Raw genomic sequence first — 23,396 nt, forward strand, 5'->3', positions numbered from 1 at the left:
CGGCCTTCCGGCAATCCTTTTCCCTGTAATTATAAGCAAAAACTTTGCACTGATACACGTTCTATAATATGAACGATTGAATGCAAGTATTTTATACCTTTCAATATAATTACACTTGTTTTACTTATAAAAGATGTTTTAATTAGAGTCTAATTTATATTACTCTATACTTCTACAGAAAATGCCACATGACGCCTATTTTTTTTCTTTCTTAAATCGCGTTCGCCTTAAAGAAAAAATAAAAATAAAATTTCAAGCAAATTTTTTATTGTTTCACCATTGGTTTGTTCCCATAGATATTATGAATAACTTACACGTACTTACATACTGAAAATGAAGTGCGCGGAGTACGTAATAAAGTTTGAAATGACGACTCTACTCTTCCATTTAATTAGAACGGAGCGCGCTCGTTATATCAATTATTAGAATGCTAAGCATGATTAACTAGACCTACGTTTAATTAAGAAGTCATCATTATTATATCGCTATCCCTGTCACCGTCAACGAGCTAACCCCGGATAGAGTGAGAAAGATATACATTAACACCTCCGCTATAAAGAAATGGTGAAAGATCACCTGTGCTCACTACTGTAATTCTACTACCGAGCGGTAGAGCACCTGTCCCTTTCATACGGTTCAAGCTTAAGCTAAATCGCACGAGTGTGAGTAGGAGTAGTTTTATTCAAGCGTGGACTAAAAAGAGCCTATCTTATAAATTTTTTTTGAACAATTATAGCCTTTATAACAGTTCTTTCAAGCGTCATAGTGTTTTATAAGGTTAGATAAACTCAAAGAACGGGACGGAAGGCAGCAAATGAATCGAGCGTTGCTGTAGTTTTGCTTTTGACGCGTTCGGAAATCGAATTAAGAACGTTAGAGTGAGAGGTGTATGGAGGTTCGACTCAGTGAAGGCAGTTTTTTGTTATTGTTTGGCGGCGGTGATTTTTTCCGAGGCGTGCTAATGGGAGTAGGCGCGCGAGTGGGCGCGCCGGTACGGCAAGCGCGCTCTTCAGTGTTCTGGCTGAGCTTCAAGCGAGCGCGTGCTAGCCGAGTACCGTCCGCGTAGGTTCCATAACTTGCTTAGGCTAATAGAACTGATCGGTTCGTGAACTGTTGTGTTGGTTGGTGCGTATGAACTCGTCCGCGGTGGCTCGACCATGTTGATATCGGCGGGCAACGGCCCCACACCAGATTTCTCTCCTGCTTCGTGCTGCGCATCCTGGAAGATGGAGCCGGCGCCGCCAGCGCCTGCATCCATCACGCAACAGCTTAACATATCACCGAACGGTAAGTTCACATTGGTTACAATCTGCATGCTATCTTATATAGAAACTAAAATACATATAATATAATAAGGTTCGTAAAATGAAACAAAAATTTTCAATGAGTTAGTATGTAAATAAAGCATTATCTTAATATTTAGTTTGTACAGCAATTAATTATATACAAATAAATGATGGTAAAAATCATCTTTGTTTCACAATTAACTATTAATATGAAGTCGTTTGATTAGTAGTCAGTTGTAAGGCCGTACGAGATCTATTAACTCTATAAACTATTATCACTAAATTTCTTATATGAAATTGTAAGAGGTAAAAATTGTTTTCTAATAAAAAAGGTGCATAATTTGATTTTGTAATTAAGTTATAAAATCTTGGCAAAATATTAAGGGATTTTTATGAGCAGAGTAATAAAAATATAGACAATCACATGTAGGTATAGCACAGTTCAAGCATTTGCTATAACAGATACACTGAGTGAATGACGAACAGTTATAATTGGCAGGTGTATAAACATGTTTGTTTTTAATTGTAATTATAAATTTTCAAAAATATATAACACACTTAAATATTCATAAATTAATTCTATAATCGATTACTCAGTCAATTCAAACACACATTCTTATATAATTCTTACAAGTCGAAATTTTTTATTTTCTCTATATTGGGCTGAATACATTTTACGAAAGAGTATTAGGTATTAGGCCGAAACGTTACTCATAACTAATAAGGTTTTCTATTCAAAACTAAATTTAAAATATTGTTTTTATATTTTTGTGGATTTACTAAGTTATATTATATTGTTGTGAGTTTTACTGGAAATCTTGTGGACCCGACGGTAATACGCTTATGCTTATTTGGAAAATATTAAAAGTTTTAAATAACTTCTTAATTTATTACTTAAGATCATTTTAATATATACGTTTCAATACGGAAAGAATAAAAAATATGTATTGTGTAAGATATAAACAGGTTTGCCAAAAGTAACTGAAGACTAAATTATAACAACATAATTATAAGAAAAAAACAATTTAATATCACAAAAGGATATTAATAGAATCGCGATGTTACAAGTTAAAAGTATTGGAACTTCTATTATACTATATTATTAATTTTGAAAATTTGAAAATGGAACGCTGTCATATATATTGGCACATCAATTATACAGAAACTAGGCACATTAGTATACATTATTTATGATTATAATATTATGAGATTACTGCTATCGTTAATTCGTAAACTGCTGAATAGGCTTTAATTGCTCTGAACAATATAACTGAATACCTTAGCAACATAAATCTGGGTAACATGACAATACCGGTAAATTATCGCGATGATGGCATAATTGATGTAAAAAATAATAATGGTATTTGTAAACATCATTTATTTTTACGTTATTTTTCTCTTAAATAAACGATAATTTTTAGAAAGTTTTATAATTCTGTAAGTGGCTATTATATCATATAATATATCATTGCTTATAAATTGATACGAGTTTATGTGGCCTGTGTATGTAATTGTTACTATTATAATGATAACCAATTGGTGCTTAGTGAAAAGTTCAGGAATTATAGGTATTATGGAGTAAGTCTCTGCCCTCCATTATATTATTGCTAGGTGATGGTATCCTCTCCACTCAGCATTAAGCCCCATCCTTGTTTTCTTGCTAAATTCGTGAATGGGACATCAAAATAAAATATCAGTGTTTGTTAAGTGATGATTTCCTTGTGATATTTCCTTCTCCGAAATGAATGAAATAAATTACAAACAGAAATTAAGCACATCATGTGCTTAATTGATCATGTTCAGTTATGAAACGACGATCTACTTGTACTATCTACTGGTTCTGAGCATGGTTGTCTATTAGCTTGTAATGATTCGTTGTGTACCAATGATACAGACATCAGATCAATCAGATCACGAAGCTCACTTATTAAGGCTTGTCGTGGTTTCAAAATTTTCACAAGGTGTATTTGATGGGTGTCATTTATTTTGTCACGAGTGCAGCTGCGATGAGTGAGCGAAATGCGTTGGACCACAGGACATTGCCTGCATTGTATTGCTGATCGAACTAATTAATCGGTAGATCGGTTGATAGATAAACGCTACTGCGTTTCCGGTGAAGGTTGTTCAATAATATATCATGGTACAGTTAGCAACGTTACGAAATGTTATGATTAATGATAACATGATTCTTAGCCGGGTTTATGACTATTTAAATAATATCAGGACTAATAAGCTATTTGTAATTTAATCTTTAAGCTTATTTATATGCGTACTTATTTACAAATCAAAAGATTAAAATAGGTTCTATACAAATCTTATTTTGTTAGAAATGCTAAAAATTGGTGAACTTATAAGAGTTGTATAAATCACTATTCATAATGTTAAGAGGATAGGTGTATATAGGTAAATAAATAACTAGTAAACGTAAAAAATGATGGTGAAATTAAGGAAAATAAAACCTAAATATTTTACAAGAACCTTGGGACCTACAGAATAAGGTACATATTTATATTAATCGTTTATAAAACTATAGGGTATAATCACGAATACCTTTTGAATATCTTAAATTCCCCGAGATCGCTTTAGCGTCACCTTTTTATGTTCGCTTTTTTTGGCTCAAGATGCGCTTATTTTCCGGATTTGGTTATTTAGTTGCTGGCTCACCTTTTGTAATTGTTATAAATGTAAATTTAACTTGGCAATATTGCGCTTGATTAATGCTGTTATTAGTTCACAAGGAACCGTTGAGTGTTGAAATTCTTATTTGATTTCCCCTGTAAACTATATTTAATCAGTTATTTAAGAGGTGATGAAAATGTTGTGTTATTATTGGTGAAGTACTATAACGTTAACGAAACAATATGTACTGGCTTATTTGTTACAGTAAATAGGAATGGCATGCCATTTATGTAACTCGTTGTTCTAATATCAAATCTATATAATATCTTAATAACTAGTAAATAGCGCATAGCAAATGACTATTAAGTGACGTGCTTAGATAAGTTTACGTTGTACTGAAATGGTAGCGAATTCAAATCAGACATAAATTTATTATCTTCGCACCGTAAACGAATATAGAAAATAGCAAGAGCTGCATTAAGTCTTAGATTAACCGGTCTCCACTTGCGTGTAAGATATATTAAAGGCTTCGGTATCTGTTGAAATCCGGAGATAAGCTTGTGATAATCTATGCTTTTGGATTTTCTTCAATAATTCATGCATTTGATTAAATTGTCAACAAAGCTAGTAACAGCTTTATTTCACAATTATACATGTACAGTATAATTGCGCAATAAAATCGTTATAAAATATGATTTGTCTGGTAAAATGATGAAAGTATATACTAACTTTAAAAACACACAATTCAAATAAGAACGGTTAAACGTAAGTACTATACATATGATATGTTAACGACAAAAAACGTTATTATATATACCTTAAATTTATGTTTACCTACATAAATTATAACATATAATAAGACCATAGATAAATGTAAATATCTTAACACGTGTTTTGCATTCTAGTTTTCGCGAACGGTTTTATTACGAGTTATTAAATCCATCCACAATTAAAATCCATTCAGTACTTTTACGTGAAAGAGTATTAGGCATCCATACATATAAATTTATTGATGATTGAATGTATTACATATTAATGAAATGAAATTGAAGCAATAATTTGTAAATTAGCATCTTAACATATGTGCCATTAAGTTTTATATCCTAACATTCTAATCCTTTATTATTCAATAAAGGCATCATTATTATAATTGAAGAATGTGAAATATGACTAAATTATAACATGATCTTTAGACGTAAATAATTATATCTAGCTCTGTAATATGAGGCGATGTTGACAAACACAGTTTTCCAAAATTATTTACATTTGCTAAAAGCAATTGTTTCTAGCGGCTGTAAATTTAAAGATGGAAAATATAAAGATAAATGATTATTTTGTATTTATTTATGAGATACAACATATTTATCCATTGAAACAATATCGCATACCATTTTGTAAATAAGTCAATGAAATAATTAATTAATTGATAGGTTAAATATTAAAATTAATAAATATTAATTTTAATAATAAATTAATAAATATTAATTTTAATATTTAATATATTGAAAATACTAAAAAACATAAAAGTCGCATGCTTTAAGTTTGGGTCACCAGCGCAAAGGCAATCATTAAAATCAATAAAAATATATGAATTAATGTGAAACAAACTCATCGTTTATATGTATTGATTTATTAACTTATTGATTAGCTTACTTTATTCACACTTGTTCTTAACCAAGCATCACTTGGTTCCTACCAAGTTTTGTGGTCGTCAGGGTTACCTCTCAGTCATCAAATATTCTACTGCAATTGTGTTTTGTTTGAAGTGTGAGTGAGCTAGTGTAATATTTACAATGTTAAAGGAACACTAGTTATGTACATATTTGTAAATATAAGACATGTATAAATTATTTTTTCTTTCTTTCTTTCTTTCTTTCTTTTCTTGTTCCACATACCGTGATTACCTACAAACATCATGTCATAAAAACAAATATGCTACAGATTAAAATTTATTGATATTTTAGTTTAGAAAACAAAGGCTTAAACGACATTTGTTACAATTATTAAATTCGACTTTTTTAAAAGTATTTTAGTGCTAAATGTAATTTTACCTATATGTTATATGTCATACTCTTATGTTATTTGTCCAATAACGCTCAACCTATTTTGGAAAAACCCACGTTTGAGCAAACACATCAAAATAATGTATTATTAATAAGTTTAAATTAAACAATCTTCAATACGATTATGAGGCTTAACAGTAAATAACACTTAAATGAGTTTAACTTTGTAACTTTGTGTTTTAGTTGACAAACTCTATCTCCGTTACATACTTAAAAATGAAAATTTAAAATGATTACATAGTAAGGTAATTATAACTATTGATTTATTTACAAATAAAAAAAAATCACGAGTAAATTTAGTAGTATAAACATAATTGGCATGTCCCTTGTTTAAATCAAAACCCGGCTTATTCGGGTGAAGTAAGGCGGAAGAAGTAAAGCTAAACAAATACGGTTTGATAATTTACTTCTCATATGTATTGGTTTATTAACGATTATAAAACATCTACATTTTCTACTTAGATGGTGAAAATTAACAATAATCAATTTTTACACAGTTTTCCAAACACACCCGTAAACGATATTGAATTACATGGATTTAATATCGAAATATCAGTAATATAAGTTAAAAAAAAAATGTATATTTTGTTTGTATATAAACGTTCCGTTTATCTTTATTTTAAAAATAAATAAATAAATTCAATAAAAAATAATGTTAGCTAAAGAGGAGCGCTACAAAATAACACGAGAATGTAGCGTAGATACTCTAAGAGAAGTAAATGAGATAATATTTATTCTATACTTATCAACGAATATACAACTAAACAGTGAAAACATGCTTAAAACGTCACTACAATCATCATAGAAATAAGAATAATAATAGGTATGCAGTAATATTTAAAAAGAAACTTATTTAATAATCTCCATTATTTCAGTAGGTATTAATGACTTATTTTTATGAACTGAATAAAATCTAAAACATCAAGACCAATAACTATTTTATTATTTTTTGTTTACTTTTTTCTCAGTTTTAATTATTATTTCAAACCATAGCAGATAGGTTTTAAAGGTTGATCATGTTAAGTGTTTTACATCTTCTAGTTATTTTTAATGGGTTCCTTATATGAAAGCTTAGCTTAATATTAGTAAGTAATCTTTTTGTCATCCGAGCATAATATACATAGTTTGAATTTTGTTTCACAATTTTTAAATCATTGTTTCGTGCTGGTCCTTATATGTCATCTAGGCGTGGAGCTAATCCAATGAGGGAAAGGCATGAAAGCGTTTTCTACCACGCAAAATGTAAATAGAAATTAAGCAAATTAACGTCTAATGATGCATAGAAGCATTTACTATAGGTCATTTTAGTATTTCGTTAATAGTTTAAAGACCATAATAGGTAATCTGTCCTGCTCTTTATTATTAAAGTAAAAGAGTAAAAATAATGAGTACAATAAAATGTAAACGATTTCCTTTCAAAACAAAATGAAATAGAAATATAAAACATATTATTACGTGATATGATAAACCATTCAAATGTTTTTGAAAAAGAAAATTAATTACAAATGATCACATAAATAATCTACATCTATGATTATTTAAATAAAAATGTTTACACTTTCAGCGTTTCTCTGAACTTAATTTGAATAGTAGGTACTTGATTATTTTACACATTTAATAGGTCTTTACTTAGACATACAAAATACATTCATTTTTTATGTTGTTTTTAACACCATCGCTTACTAGCAATATATATTAATATGTTGAATAAAAGGTTAAATTACAACTAGCACATATCCCCAGAGCGAGGTTGAGGCTTAAATCATTGAAATGCACACAAATGCACAATTCTTTATGTAATATGCAATATATTATATAAAAACTACTACTTATTCACAAGTGGGAATAATATGATTAATATAAATGTTTATGAAATTATCATTATCTTATACTTTAATGAATCCTTTTTTTAAAGCCATAGCTGTGTTAAATGAATTAATATAATGACTGGTCACCTGCCTGGTATATCTCCAGAATTATTCCATCTACCAAGCGCTTTTACTCAACTCAGCAGATCAGCCCCCTGATCATAGCATTTTTAATGTAAGTTAAGTCTATGTTATTCCATTTCTATAATTATAATGGTGTCCTTGTTGTTGTATCTATATGAAATAAATAAATATGTTTATATGTAGGTATGTAGTAAAATATATAAATATTATAAAACAGTGAATACGACGCAAGGTGTTTCTATGGCTGCCAATAACTTGTTTATTCCACATCGTTCTCCATACTTTCAATCGTTTGCTTGATTTCAATATTTCGAAAATGATACGCCGAAATGTAAAGTTTTAAAGTATTTTTTGGTAATAAAAAGTAATAACATTGTAAATGTTTATCGGAACTAATTGTCTTGTAAATTGAAATTAATCTGTACCTATATAATTTTAAATATAAATTTATATGGTAACTGTTAATCCTTGAATTAATTAAACAAAACCCGACTTGTACTAAATCTGAACCAAGTCTGTAATACTCTACTCCAATCGAAAACGAAATAAAAAATAACTTTGATATATGTATGCCACGCTTTTTGTTAAGAGTTTTTTTTTTATGGAATAGGTTGGCGGACGAACATATGGGCCACCTGATGGTAAGTGGTCACCATCACCCATAGACAATGACGCTGTAAGAAGTATTGACTATTCCTTATATCGTCAATGCGCCACCAACCTTGGGAATTAAGATGCTATGTCCCTTGTGGCTCACTCACCCTTCAAACCGGAACACAACAATACTGCGTACTGTTGTTTAGCGGTAGAATATCTGATGAGTGGGTGGTGCCTACCTATTTGGGTTTGCACAAAGCCCTACCATCAAGTAGTTGAGCTATATTGCGCACTACTAATACTTCTCGAATAATGTCTTTTTATTTAAAATACAACACTAATCTCCTAAACTATATAATGGTTTCTTCAACGTTCAAAGTGCCATTATTTCATGAATCCATGATGAATATCGTAGATTATTTAAGCTTCATTTTTAATTTGCGTTTGTTCTCTTGTAGTTAGAATAAGCAATACAACTAAAATTGCAGAACGTATTAAATATGTACAACAATATGCTTAAATTTGGCAAATCCAAATCTGTGAACAATTTATCTTTAATTCGAATCTAAATAATTTTGATAGAAACTACCACAGACTCAACGCACGTATTATTGAAAGAATTAATTACAAACAATTAAAAAAAAAGAAACATCAAAACAACGGAATGTAACAAAAACTAAAATTTTAAAAATATTGAAACCGAAAATATCGAAAACATTCGTAATAAAAACTCTAAAGTTCTAAATTTGGACATTCATTTGCCATTTTCGTAGTAGGTAGGTATGTTGGGTAGAGTAGATTATTATCAATCCACGCTGTTGTTGAAACTGTCATCGACATTAAATAGATACAAGAATCGATTGGAAAAAATTGAGGTTTCACTCCTTTTTAAGTAATGAGATTTAAACTAATCTAAATGTCTAATAATGAGATTTAAATTTACAATTGGAATCGAGTTAAACGAGCTGTCCGCTCGTACTGAGTGCTAATAGTACCTACGTCTAATCAAAGACCCACGTCTTTTTTCTCATGCGTTTATTCAATTATCTTGTTATTTATCCGTAAGTATTAGTACCTAAGCGGTGTTTTTATTTACTTCTTATATATCTTCTGATAAGAATAAATTCTTTGTGACTAATAAACAGAAATGAATTTCATTATGCATGAATGCATTATACGACATTGTTGATATTTTTATTTTATGTACATTTTGTAGAACACCGAATTAGTAGCTATGATTAAAAATTTGTGAGAGATGCTATTTAATGTCTTGGTATCGTCGGGTAATTTTATCTTCGGAAAATTTAATAATATCTAAAATACATGCAATATATCGTAATTGGTAAACGAAAGTTTCAAACAGTTGAGTTTTATTGTGTAAAGTAAAAACATACAAACAAAATTTACATTGATGGTATTACCTAATCTGAATTCCAGTGCTAGACTGAGAATTATCTATCTACACTATATTTAAGAAAATTCTACGATATGTATCCAATACATTAGATCTTATTACTTGATTCCCACATTTATTATTTATATATTCGTACATTATATATTTTCATTAAATCGCCCTTGTAGATTTAAGAGTTATAGATCGAAAAAAATACATTTGGGTAAACTATATTGAAATTTTACTTTTGAACTTCACATAATACGAAACAACTATTCGAAAACAAAAAAGTAATACAATAAAAGTTTCTATTCACAGAAAATTATTTGTTGTTTCAATAATAATAATGAGTGTTTCTGAATATTGTTTAAATTTTTGAAAAAAAAATTTACTTATATTTTTGTATCTTTTTAAAATTTAAAATTTACTTATATATTATTATCTATAATTTCATGGTACCAAAGTCTTTTGAGTAATTAATACTTTTCAAAAGTCTTTATAAAATACGTGGTTGTCTTTAGAATTATATCTGTTTTAATCGTTTTTGTGCATATAGACAGCAGATTTTACATAAGACAAGTTTAATTTCAATTCTTTAATATTAAAATGTCAATTGATGTTTTCGCCGATATTCATATATAATAATCGTGGGTAGAAATACTAAAGCCTTTGAAGCCAATAAATGCTGGGTACAAGATTCCTATCCTATTAATGGTGCTAGAATAAGTGAAGTGTCCTTCTCCATATAGAGCGCGTCAGTCTTCTTTTGGTTTGTTATACATTTTTGAAATAAAACACATAATATTGCATAAGAAAGGGGAATTCTAATAACATAATGTTATTAATACTTATATTATTTTATGGCAATCGAACCTAAATGTCACCTGTACCCGTTTTCCTAATTTACTATAGTACGACACAACTTAGATGTCGCATCGGCTAAATTCGTAAAACCGATCACATCCGAATTAAGTACGCTATCCCAAATTATCAATATTTATTTCTCATGCGAATATGATCTTTACACAAACGTAATAACTTGTAATATCATATAATAAATATGAGACAACATCACATACATTACTCTGATCCCAATGTAAGTAGCTGAAGCACTTGTGTTATGGAAATCAGAAGTAACGACGGTACCACAAACACCCAGACCCAAGACAACATAGAAAACTAAAGGTAATCTACATCGACTCGGCCGGGAATCGAACCCGGGACCTCAGAGTGGCGTACCCATGAAAACCGGTGTACACACCACTCGACCATGGAGTTCGTCAAAAAATCATATGAACTAATATATTCGTCAATTTGACTTTGACTTTGACACTTGCTTTCTCTGACGCGTGAATCTGTAGCGACGAATAGCGTCGAATGGCGCGATAGGGAGCTATTTCTATTAGTTGTGTAAATCGGCAGGAATCGGTTTTATTTTCATTCCATTGCATTTTCCGATGTTACATCTAATTTGTGTCGCACTATAACAATCTAGCTGCGTAGGTATATTTGGAAGTTTGATCAGAATATAATCGGTAATTAGTAGTAGTAGTAGTAGAGTTGGTTCCTCAGTGTTTTGTCCAGCCAATGGACTAATGTATCAAAAGTTGGTCGCTTTGTTGATGCGTAGATCTTAAATATAATTTCTCAATTAAATCCTTGCTCCGAATTATATTGTATTGAGTATATAAGACTTACACGAGTTACATGTAGGTACAAAGTCATAAACTCGTTATATATTTAGGTCAGGAGGCGATGTCAGTTAAATAGACATAATAATTATTTTAATAAATACGTGTACAAGGTTGCCATGGATTTACCTTTGCTTTTAATTTGTTAACTATTCATATTACAATTATTAAACTGTAACATGGTGTTTGTATGTAAGACCGCAATTAATCGATAGAAGAAAACAAAACTCAGAATTTTAGTGTTTCTTATTTTATTTATTTTTCAATGCTCCGTTAGTGTTATTGGCAAGCTAATATGGCTGTAGATTTACAGGCCGTGGGCTAAAACTAGTAAGGTCAAATAAAAGTTATTGGGAACCACTAGTTTTTAGTCTGAAGCTTAGAAAGCTTTGGACTAAGAACGTCTTGACATGTATTGTTAACATTGTGATGGCTTCATAAAGCCTGCGTCTGAACTCACTGTTCGCCGTTCTGTTGTGTTTCTGTTAACATTCATTTGTCAGCTTACCTTCCCATCAGATTATGGGGAGTGTATCTGTGTCTGCACATACACTGGAGCAATGTTTGTATTATATCGTTCATGCTACTTTATTTTGAAAATGAATCTGTCAGGAGAACATCATTATTTATGATGTATTTTTTCATCCATTTGGATGTCGTATTTAAAGATGGTTCTAGTGTAATTTATGCTTAACCCTAGTTACTCTCAGATATCTGCGAACATGATAACACCGAATGTAATGTGGAAATACTTGTTGGATCTTCTATGTTTAGAGAAAAGATATTATTGAATAGTACGACACAACTTAGATGTAGCATCGGCTCCAAATCGCGCTATTCGACGCTTTTCGTCAACCCGAGAATGCAAGTGCATGTAAATCGACGTGTCAAATTGACGAATATATTAGGTCATATGATATTACAAGTTATTACGTTTGCGTAAAAATCATATTCACATAAGAAATAAATATTGATAATTTGGGATAGCGTATGGGATGCTACTTCTAAGTTGTGTCGTACTATACTTTTATAAGTGTCTTATGCAAGTCTGTTTTCTTCTTATGTGAAGTCGGGTCGGGTAGCTAGTAGTTATTAAGTAAAAACGTTATCTATTTTTTGCGACTTTCATAATAATAAACATGTAATTAACTTACATTGCTAGTTGCTCTAGAGCATAAAGTTAAGGTAATATACACAAATTTAGAATGAACAGTAATTATTATAAACACAGTGTTACAATTGGCACTGCTCTGAAAATTACAATACTTGTATGAATTGTTTGTACGTATGTTTTTAATTAAGGTATCCTAAATAGTTGGAACGATTTCTATAAAATCTTTTGTGCGCATTTGAATGCTTCTCTGATAGTTTAGAGTGAATCTGGTCTTGTTGATCGAGAAGTAAATAAAATTATTACATAGTTTTTCATGTCAAACATTATTTCTATTAATTGTCATTTAATGTATGATTCCGTGAAAATTATTTCAGTAGATTTTAATTACAACTAACACGTTCTTCTTAAAAGTCCAATAAAATAATTTTATACTATTCTAGATAGTTAGTCATCTCTTTATCTAAGAATAACTAGGGTTAAGCATAAATTACGCTAGAACCATCTTTAAACACAACATCCAAATGGGTAAATGTAACTAGCTGATCAACCCAATTCGTATACATAGTTCGACCCGTCTAGGAGAAATAAAAACTTTAATTATTTCCCAATCGTAGCGCCACCTTCTATCTAAAACATCCAGGGATCAACCGAGTCTAATCTAACTATCCACCCACTCAAGCACACAAAAAATCCATCGAATGGCCCAACCGTTTAGTTATGATCGGTTACATTCAGCCATATAGAAGCCTTGTTAATTCAAAAATGAAATATGCTTATTCAATTTGTTTTTTTTTTTAATAGGAATGTAATTAGTGGCATAAACATAAAAACTAAATATATAGCAAACGCAAAAAACTATAAATAAACATGTTAATGGTCATGCTTCAATTTTATAATAAGTTATTGTAATAAATGTTTAAACCTATAATATGTTTATTGAAAAATATTTTAATTTGCGGAAGTAATAATTTAAACCAAAAAATAGTCTTAAAAATATGATGAAGTGTGTACGTCGAAATTATGTCTCTACAGCCAACTTCCTCCCGATACATGATTAAGATAATTAATAAAAACTACATTATTACTTTTGTTAATGATTTTATAGACATTGACGACGCTATTTATATTTATATAATATTTAAACTGTTTATAACTTTTTTGCACGAACATCTTAGATATAAATATATTACATTAATATATAAATACATTTATACTTACAACGACAACGCCTATCATAGCATTGAATATCACGTGTTTATTATTTCATTAATCACATATCACCCTGTAACCCGAGCAACGTTTTCGTTAAATTAACGAATATGTAATTTCGGATCTGAATATGGATACGGATACATCAAAAATGTATTCCCAATTCTAGATACTGTTACGGATACGAAATTATTTCCGGAATGGATATTAAATTAATTACAAATTAAAAAAAATGAAAAAATGCTAGATTTGTATTTGACATTCTTTGTAGACTATTATTATTATTTATTTTTAAGTATAAATACCGAAAGAAAACTAATCAGCTTTTAAATTACAAATGCTACATTCACGTACCTACCTGTAACACTAAAAAAAAAACAAAATTATAAGATACCACTTTTTTAGCGGTTGTTTACTGTTACGGATAGGTTTTTATTTCGGATATCCTATAGTATCTGTTATGGTTCAGAGCTCCATAACATCCCTGGTATGTATTATGAATATTGAAGATATCCTAGTTATGTCTTCTAAATCGAATGTGAATATACAATATATTCTTTGATAATATGTACATTTATATTGTAACATTATAACATTGTAGATCCTATTACAGTCAAAGTTTTATTTTGATTCTCCCTCATGTAATTAGGAAAGTGTCTATCTTAACAATCTACATAAAGATACTAGTATTATAATTTCTGTAGTTATTTCTAAATTAAAAGCATATTAGCTTATATGTTGGTGCTCCGTATCAATCCATTAGATTAAAAATATTTCTTCTCGTTACTTTAGGTATTGTAGTTTGGATTGTTTGTCCTTTGAGTTATAATTATAGAATCGACAACATGTGCTTCGTTACAGATGTAATTAGTGATTAATGATATCATAATTGTTATTTTAAGTAGTTTTTGTCCAAACTTCGATCAAGGTTGTACTCGGTTTTAGGTTTTATTACTAAAATTTTACGTCTTTTTAGCTATAAAATAAAATTAAACAAATTTGCCCTCGTAATAATCCACTCAATGCACTAAAATAAACTTATGTTTTCTTCTTTTATTAATCAAACTTGTTAATAATTCGTACGAAAACAAAATAAAGCAGCATTATTCGTTTCAATTATTATAATTACGGTTGTAAATAATTAAGCTACATTTTTTACAGAATCGTCTATTTAATGACATATTGATATACAATGCAGATACGTTATCCGCTTATATTTCCTATAGAATATACTAAAACAGATTCTTATGATTCATCTCCTGCTAAAATTTGTGTTCGCGTTGAATAGGGAATCAGGGTTTGTATAGAAAAAAAAAAAAAAAATAACAGAAAAAAATGACCCGCTGAGTTTCTTTCGCCGGTTCTTCTCAGGTCAGGGTGTTCCTTTTTCCGAACCGGTGGTAGTGTTTATTTGACAATCAATAAGTAAGTGTAATGCTAAAGGAATTTGAGTTTGAGTTGAGTTGAGTTGAAACTCGGCAATGCTGTTGTTGGAATTGTGGAAATTTGTATTTTAGCTTCCGAAAACGGCCAGCCAAAGGTAGTCGTTCTTCGAAATAGTTTTAAATTATGTCACTTTTTTATTTTACATCATAATAATGAAAATATGAGTCAAGTAACTGATTCAAAACGGCGCCTATTCGAGATCAAACCGAATTAACTAATTCCCTCGTATCTAGATAACTTTCTTTCCCAATTAATCTTATAAGACTAACTACATATATTAATTCAATTTCAGAAGTATAAAAATAATTTGATTATAGGCAAAGGCGAGAAATTTAAAATATATCGAATGTAATACGTTAATTACTGATACAGTCATTTTAATTAACATTAATTTCAACACTTCGGATTTATTATGTTATTATCTTGTTTTTTTTTAATTAAACAACTTTTATTTTTAACTTTTTACACTTGAATTAATTAATTAAAAATATCATTATATTAAAAAGATATTTGAAATTTGGAGGTAGGTTTAAAATATTTTCAACTGGATTATTATTGTTCTTTTAAAGAATTTAAATGATAATAGAACATCTTTTCATAGCATACAAGACTCGCATATTTCATTATTCTTCTGAAGAGTTTGCTTGTACCATTTGAAAGCAACATTTTGCGTAAGATAGCTTGTTTATTGGGAAAGATATATAAATGTACTAGAAGAGTTTACGATCCCAGGGGGCGGAACTTTTAATTTGGGTGAAACCGCGGAAATGAGTTTGTTATTTTAAACAACAAATATGTATAGCATTACTTAATCTAGAACCAAACTCTATGAAAGTATGCTGTGCATATAACAATTATATGTGCATAACACTTTAATTTAAAACATGGGCGCAATTTAGGGAAAACAATGAGCATTGTGAAATATTTTTATACTGATCTCTATTAATATGAAAGATTTTTGCGTAGATATTCTTGAAACTTATTTTCGAAGGTAGTTGAGTAAATGGGTCATAAAAAAAATAGTGAATACCTAAAGCCATAGACACGAATATTATACAACATACTCGTGTGTGTCTGCCCCCCCAGTCACGGGATCGAAGACTCTTGTGTTTGTTTCTGTGTCAATATAGCCCTGTTCTTTCTGCTTATCAAACAGGAATATTGAGAAGATAAATTGAGCAATTCATAACTAAACGTTTGATTTATAATGTCCAATAAAGAAGAAAATATATCGCGATGTTGTTTTGTCAACTTATCCTTCCTTCTCACTTATCCTTTCTTCTGTAAATGCAGATCGTGATTTTCACGTAAAATTGTAAAACATATGTACCTACTATACAACTTATGTTGTTTACTTGGTAGTAGGTCTTTGTGCAAGCCCATCTGGGTGGGTACCACCCACTCATCAGTTATTCTACCGCCAAATAACAGTAATCAGTATTGTTGTGTTCTGGTCTGAAGGGTGAGTGAGCCAGTGTAACTACAGGCACAAGGGACATAACATATTAGTTCCCAACGTTGGTGGCACATTGACGATGTAAGGAATAGTTAATATTTCTTACAGCGTCATTGTCTATGGGTGATGGTGATCACTTACCATCAGGTGGCCCATATGCTCGTCTGCTAACCTATACCCAAAAAAAATGTTGATATACATTTTTTTATTACTATCTTCAGTAAATATTTTTTGTCTCCTATCGAAATATTGCTTTCATTACTGTTTTTTAGTGATCGAGAATGAACAAAAAAGTGGATTTACTTTAAGGTGGAATCGTGATTCGACATATTTATCCAATCCTAATCTTACAGTATTCTATAAATCTACTTTACACCTATAACTTTATGTTTGAATCTTCAACACGAAGGTTGTGTGACCAAGAACTAACAGAAACCTTATACTGGCTATGACACCCTAACTAAATTATGCTAGCAAGATTTAAGATATTTTGCATAGTTTTAGCTCGTTGAGTAATACGATAAAATATATACCTATATTACATTTGAGATAGACCAATACTGTTATTTAAAATATGATTCTTTTGTTTAGTCGTATATCTTGACATTTATTTCTATTTATAATTTAGTACTTTATTTAATATGCCGACTATGCAACTCTGTCGGTTATTAATCAGAAACATTATGGACTTATGTATATCCATAACTTTAAGAAAACTAAATATGATTTAATAAGACATAAATATAATTTATTGATATATAATAGTGTGTTAATACATTTTTTGCTTCAAGAAAAACATGTCTTAATACTGAGTTATTTGAATTTAAAATGACATAAGTGTTTCATTAGAATCTTACGAATTACTTCAATAACGACATCGAAAAAGGCTAAAAAAATATAACAACGTATATTTGTATGTATAGCATATTATGGCATGTGGTATTATAGATTATAGACAATTTAAGAATGATGAATATATTTCTAAAGAATACCTTAGCGTCATCGTCACATTAGCGGTTCGCTTTACTCAAATGAAGTTTGATCAGGTGTAGCAGTAAATCTAATTAACATTTAAATGGTGATCACGCATAATCAGCTGGCTTTGATAACTGAAACGATGCTGCTTAATTAGTAGACAAACGCCACAAAATATTAATGGGGTGTTAAACCGGCTAAAACATTCACTTACCGCATTCATGAATAAACCGTAAACACTTGTTTACACTGAACGGGTTGTGTGACGCAAGATTTGTCGAGCTTTTGAATGAAAATAACTCGGATAATTTCGCTCACTAATTGAATATTTTTTATATCATACTGCAATATGAAATATAACACGATTAGAAAACAGTTATAGTTGAATAGTAACAGAAAATGTTAATTCATAAAAAGAAAGCCGAGAAGGCCTATTGGTTGTAATATGTAAACATTAAGAGCGCATCGCTGGTTCAAGTTTGTTGCTAACATTAATGATTTTTTATATATTTTTAATAATTATCGTAAATATCGCTAGAAAAAATTATTTTACATGGAAACAGACTAACTTTCAAACCTTACCTTTAAAAAGTCGGAAGACTTTAATAATTCGTTGTTGCTTTATTTTTATGTTTAAAAACGGAATTGTTCTGACTGACTGTTTGACTTGGGATTGGCATTAGGCTTCTATTTCGAGAGATTAAGATTTTTTTGCTCTTGCTTCATCTTCAAATCTTATCGACAATTTCAAAGTGACTAGTTATTAATTATTTAAAAGTTAGGCAATCGTGTCGCTCTGAAATCGCAGTTAATTTTTTTTTTAATTTTGCGCGGGCGAAGCTTGGACTGGTTATGCCACTAATATACATTCCTACATATGTTTTTATAGCTCGTCTTTTATCGGCATATTTGTATGTTAGGATTTCGCGATAGTTAAAATTTTCCTTTTTAGAAAGCAGTAATAAAATTGATCTGGTTAAGTATTCGACGTAAATATTTGAACGATCGTCCTAAATCTTTCTGACTTTTACGAGCGAATATAATAGTATAGTTTCGATATGTTTTATTCATGTGAAAGATAATTAATAATTTTTGAAATTCCTGTCAACGTTTAATATGTAAACGTACAAGCTAGTAACAAATTAATGAACTAATATTTTAATTACTTGCAAAAAACAGGCTACCTATCTTCGTTGATATCAGTATTGTTTTTTTTTCAACGGAAATGATATTTGACACATACTTGTTACATCGATGTAATTAAACATATTTTTTATTTTATAAAAAAAGTTACTTGGAATTAGACTAGATTTTTTTATTACTGTAATGCATATAAAATATACATATATAGTCGAAATAATCATGAACTAATATAAAATTGTAATAACAAAGCATATGTTTTTATAATTAAAGCATCTGTTTATACATTACAATAATAATTAAAAACGTGTTATACCACAAAAAGAAAATAAATTGGAAGAGTAACAAAATTAAAAATTTAATGAAATATTTTTTATATATAAATTTAAACAGATTTTTTGTACAATTGCTAAAAATATAACAACGCGGTAGGCAGTCGCATTTGACTTATTTATTTAAAAGCTCACTTCCTTTGCTCGATGCTGTCTGAGTTCAGAACTACCTATTAAATCCTGATCGTCTGCATTGAATATGCAAGCAGTTGGAACAAGCAAAATGCCACGTTCATTGATTCAGTTAAGCTTTGAACATTTCCATAATTCCACATCACTACTAATATCGAAAATAAAAATATAATATACATTATTGCCGTATTCTTAACTAAAGGGATCATTTTGGAAAATTGGAAAGTTTTTAAAAATTACACGTTTATTTATAGCACATTTCGAACACAATACTTCACATTAACAGTGATACAAATCTTAAATTAAATTGTTTTATAGTCAATTTAACATGAATCTAATTTAAAAACCAAATCAGCTTAAATAGTGTTTATTACTTTCCGACTCCATAATTCGTTTAAGCATTTAAACGATTCAAGAGATGAGCTGTCGAATGATTATTTGTTTATAGAGCTATGTTTAACCGCACTTTCGTTCTTGCATTAAAATTTACACAAAAGGTGGTAATTTTACGGTGTATGATGACATTAATAGTGGCGAAACCCACTCGTAAGACAATGTTTCTTTTTTTTGTTTAAACTGTTCGCGTTTGAACGAACGCGATGCTACAACGCTCCCCTATGCATTATTTTGCATGTATGAACCACCTGCGCGGAAGGCATTCCGAGCTGATAGTATTTGTTTAATAAAGTAATAATGCAAGGAAGATTTAAATAATATGATGTTCCGAGTGAATTATGAAGAAATAAATAACTTAATGTCCTGCATTGTAAATTAGCGACGATATAAATTGCGTTCTTTTTATATTAAGTAATGGATTAAGAATATTTATTAAGTGTCCATAATGTTTAAGTTTACTCGGACGAATTCGGATGACTCGAATTAATAAGGTGACACATGTTAGATCAATTTGAAGTTAACGATTTTGCATTCAACAACTTATCTATAATCTTTTCATATAATATTGGTATTATTTTTTTTATTACATAGATCGTCACGTTGACTTATTCGAAAAAACTAATTACTCGTGTTTAGTTCGTCAAAAACCCGTCAACCGACCTTTAATTTTGCATAATTAATTAAAGATCCGCCTCGTTTATGATCAATGTGTAAGAGATAAGCGATGTATAATTTGCATTAGTCGTTAATTAAATAAACAACTCGTAACCGCGGTAATGGAAATAGAATAATGAAGTCATAAAACCCTAAAAACTTATCGGTCAATAAATAAAAGAGAGAACCGTGCGCCGGAGTTACAGCCAGTCAATACATTCTAATCAGTGATTTATTAGCCCTAATCCTCAGCAAAGCACAAATAAGCTATCTTGTCGACTTAATGTTGTATCAGCTCAGGCGTGAAACTCCCGCGCACCACTAAGTGGTCCTTCCAGTTTCCACTCGAAATATTTTAATAAGGCCTCACTGCTCACGCACCCAAATAAAAACATATACACGCACTCACTGACACGAACGATCTCTAAAACCTCGCCAGATTCCACCTCACCTTATTTATAATAGTAGCGACACTAAGACTCTACATTTTTGCTCTAAACGGTGTTAATTTATTGACCGTGGGCAGATAATATCACTTTTTTCTCCCATTATTGAAGCGATTACACCAGAAATTATACGTCGAAGTCCGATTCCGACTGTTCGATCGGTTAGCGAGGCGCAACGGAATCTAATCCTTAATGGAATGCAGTAAGAGTTGTTTTTGTGAATACGAATTATAAGCTCAGTCTTACCTTTCTTGATGAAATCGCCTTATGGACTCGCCAATAAAAAGTGTAAAGTTATGAACAAGTTATGCCACTCGCATTAATTTCGATGCTTAACCTGATAAACAAATTATAGTATATTAAGTTAATTCCATCAAAAACAATACTTGTCAAAAAAACCAAGTCTCGCAACTCAGTTGTTCTGCGGTAAAAAGTTGTGAGATCCATGTAATACCAAGTCTTATCCATGTAATACTTAAGCGACTTCCTGTCTTAATACGTCCACTCCCTAAGACCACGATCGTGGTCCGTATATTGACTCGGCCATCGCATAAAAACACGTGTTAATTAAATTATTTAGTGCGATGACCAAGTCAATATATGGACCACGATCGTGGTCTTAGGGAGTGGACGTATTAAGACAGGAAGTCGCTTAAGTATTACATGGATAAGACTTGGTATTACATGGATCTCACAACTTTTTACCGCAGAACAACTGAGTTGCGAGACTTGGTTTTTTTGACAAGTATTGTTTTTGATGGAATCTCATTTCTTTTTGTATTTTGTAGACAGTTCTACTTTTTTTCTTTTCGGTACCTTCTACTTATATCTACCAGCAACGAATTTTCTTAAAGCCCTCTCTCTGAATTATTAACTTTTCTTATTTTTGTAGGTAGCCTTCCGTTTTCTCTTTTCCGGTACTACTTCTTGAGCTTCAGCTACAGTTTTTCTAAGAGCCCACTCCCTGTCTCTATGTGTTTTTCTGGGAGGCCTTGATGTTAAAATTTTTGACAAATCTGGACGGTAAATGATTCTTAGTCTGTTGTATTCACAAATTGAGGATTCCTGCGCTTTAACACTTCCAAAGTCGATGTTAATTAGATGTAAACCGCCCAGACTTGTAACTCTCGAAAGTGCCACGTAAGCTTGACCGGATGTGAATACTGCAGAACCGATATCCATATTTTATGTAATTAATACACTAAAATATTAATATGTATATTATTATTAATAATATATACTATTATTAATAATATTAATTTTATTATTAAAAATAATAATACATAATATCCAAATATTTAAAAATATTATAAAATAAATTAAAAAATAATAAATAAATACAGGAAAAGCGGTCTTTGGAAATGTAAAGAAACATGGTCATAGTTTAGTCTGGTCTTGTAGTTATAAGTGTGCACTAGTTGAGAACGTAATTACACAATTAACAAACATTTTCGAAAGCTTATTAATATAATAAATTTATTATATTGTTATTATAATAATATAATAAATAATCTTCCTTTGAATTTGTAATTTTTTTTTTTTTAATTTTATCATTTTGTTAATTATTTTAGTTTTTCCTTGGTTCATACACTAAACACTACTTATATTCCAAATTTGAAGCTTCTAGGTCTGCTAGAAGTGCCTTAGAATTTTGATGATCGGTGAGTCAGTGAGTGAGTGACAAAATTAAGAAACTTTGACCCGTTATAATTCTTAAACTACTAGTTCAAATTGAATGAAATTTGAAATATACCGTGTCTTTACAATGCTTGCATGGTTACTGAAAATTCAGTCTTCTAGTTTTATCCACAACGAAGTTACAGGGGGTCGAAAATGGCCTGAATTGCTTCGAGAAAAGGATGGTACGGCCGTGCTGCTTTTTTGCTCGACTTGGTGGGGGCACTGCCGTGCCCCCAGATAGCTTAATTTATAATTGAATGTGTTACGATGTGTTCATAAGAAAGCATTGTTACGATCGGCCTTTAGCATATCAGGACGAAGTTAACGACAAATTGCTTGGGTATATTATACGCATAACCGTTGCGAAAGCGACACTTAAAAGCTAAAGAAACGTTTGCACGCTCGTTCCAACGGGCCAGTTTATGGACAAAATTTTATAAGTAAAGTTTTACTCGAACGCACTAACTGTAATTTCGTTCCGCATAAAAATTGTAATGTCAGTTGAATTTCAATATCATTTTAAAATTAGTTATGCATATTATAGGGCACGTAACACCGAAGTCTGTCATAACGGGTAGTGATTGCACAAAAGGAACTTTCTCACGGTTAGCGATGGTCTATCTTTATCGTGACAGTGGCTTTTAATAAAACTAATTTCTAGTCCTTTGACATGAAATGAATCTAAATGGTACGAAATGGTTACTTAATAGCTCACAATCTGGAAGCGTTGCGCCTAAAGGCTTCAAATTATGAAATAATGATAATAAATTAATTCTTTTTCACTATACTCGATATGACTTCGCAATGATTTCTAT

General features: G+C 30.4%; 1 protein-coding gene across 3 annotated transcripts in view; it reads left to right on the forward strand.

The window, feature by feature from the left end:
* The first annotated feature begins 848 nt into the window (after positions 1-848).
* The window catches only part of LOC124544394 (paired box protein Pax-6-like), a 44,928-nt gene continuing 22,380 nt past the window's right edge, over positions 849-23,396 (forward strand). Inside the window, exon 1 of one of the 3 annotated variants that reach the window (XM_047122926.1) lies at positions 849-1,287. In XM_047122926.1, coding sequence (XP_046978882.1) covers positions 1,158-1,287 — 130 coding nt within the window. In that variant the 5' untranslated portion in view covers positions 849-1,157. The remainder of the gene's footprint in view (positions 1,288-23,396) is intronic. The other 2 variants (XM_047122925.1, XM_047122924.1) reach the window with 2 other exon arrangements.

This window comes from Vanessa cardui, chromosome 4 (genome assembly GCF_905220365.1).
Source record: "Vanessa cardui chromosome 4, ilVanCard2.1, whole genome shotgun sequence".
In the NCBI taxonomy this organism is placed as follows: Eukaryota; Metazoa; Arthropoda; class Insecta; order Lepidoptera; family Nymphalidae; genus Vanessa; species Vanessa cardui.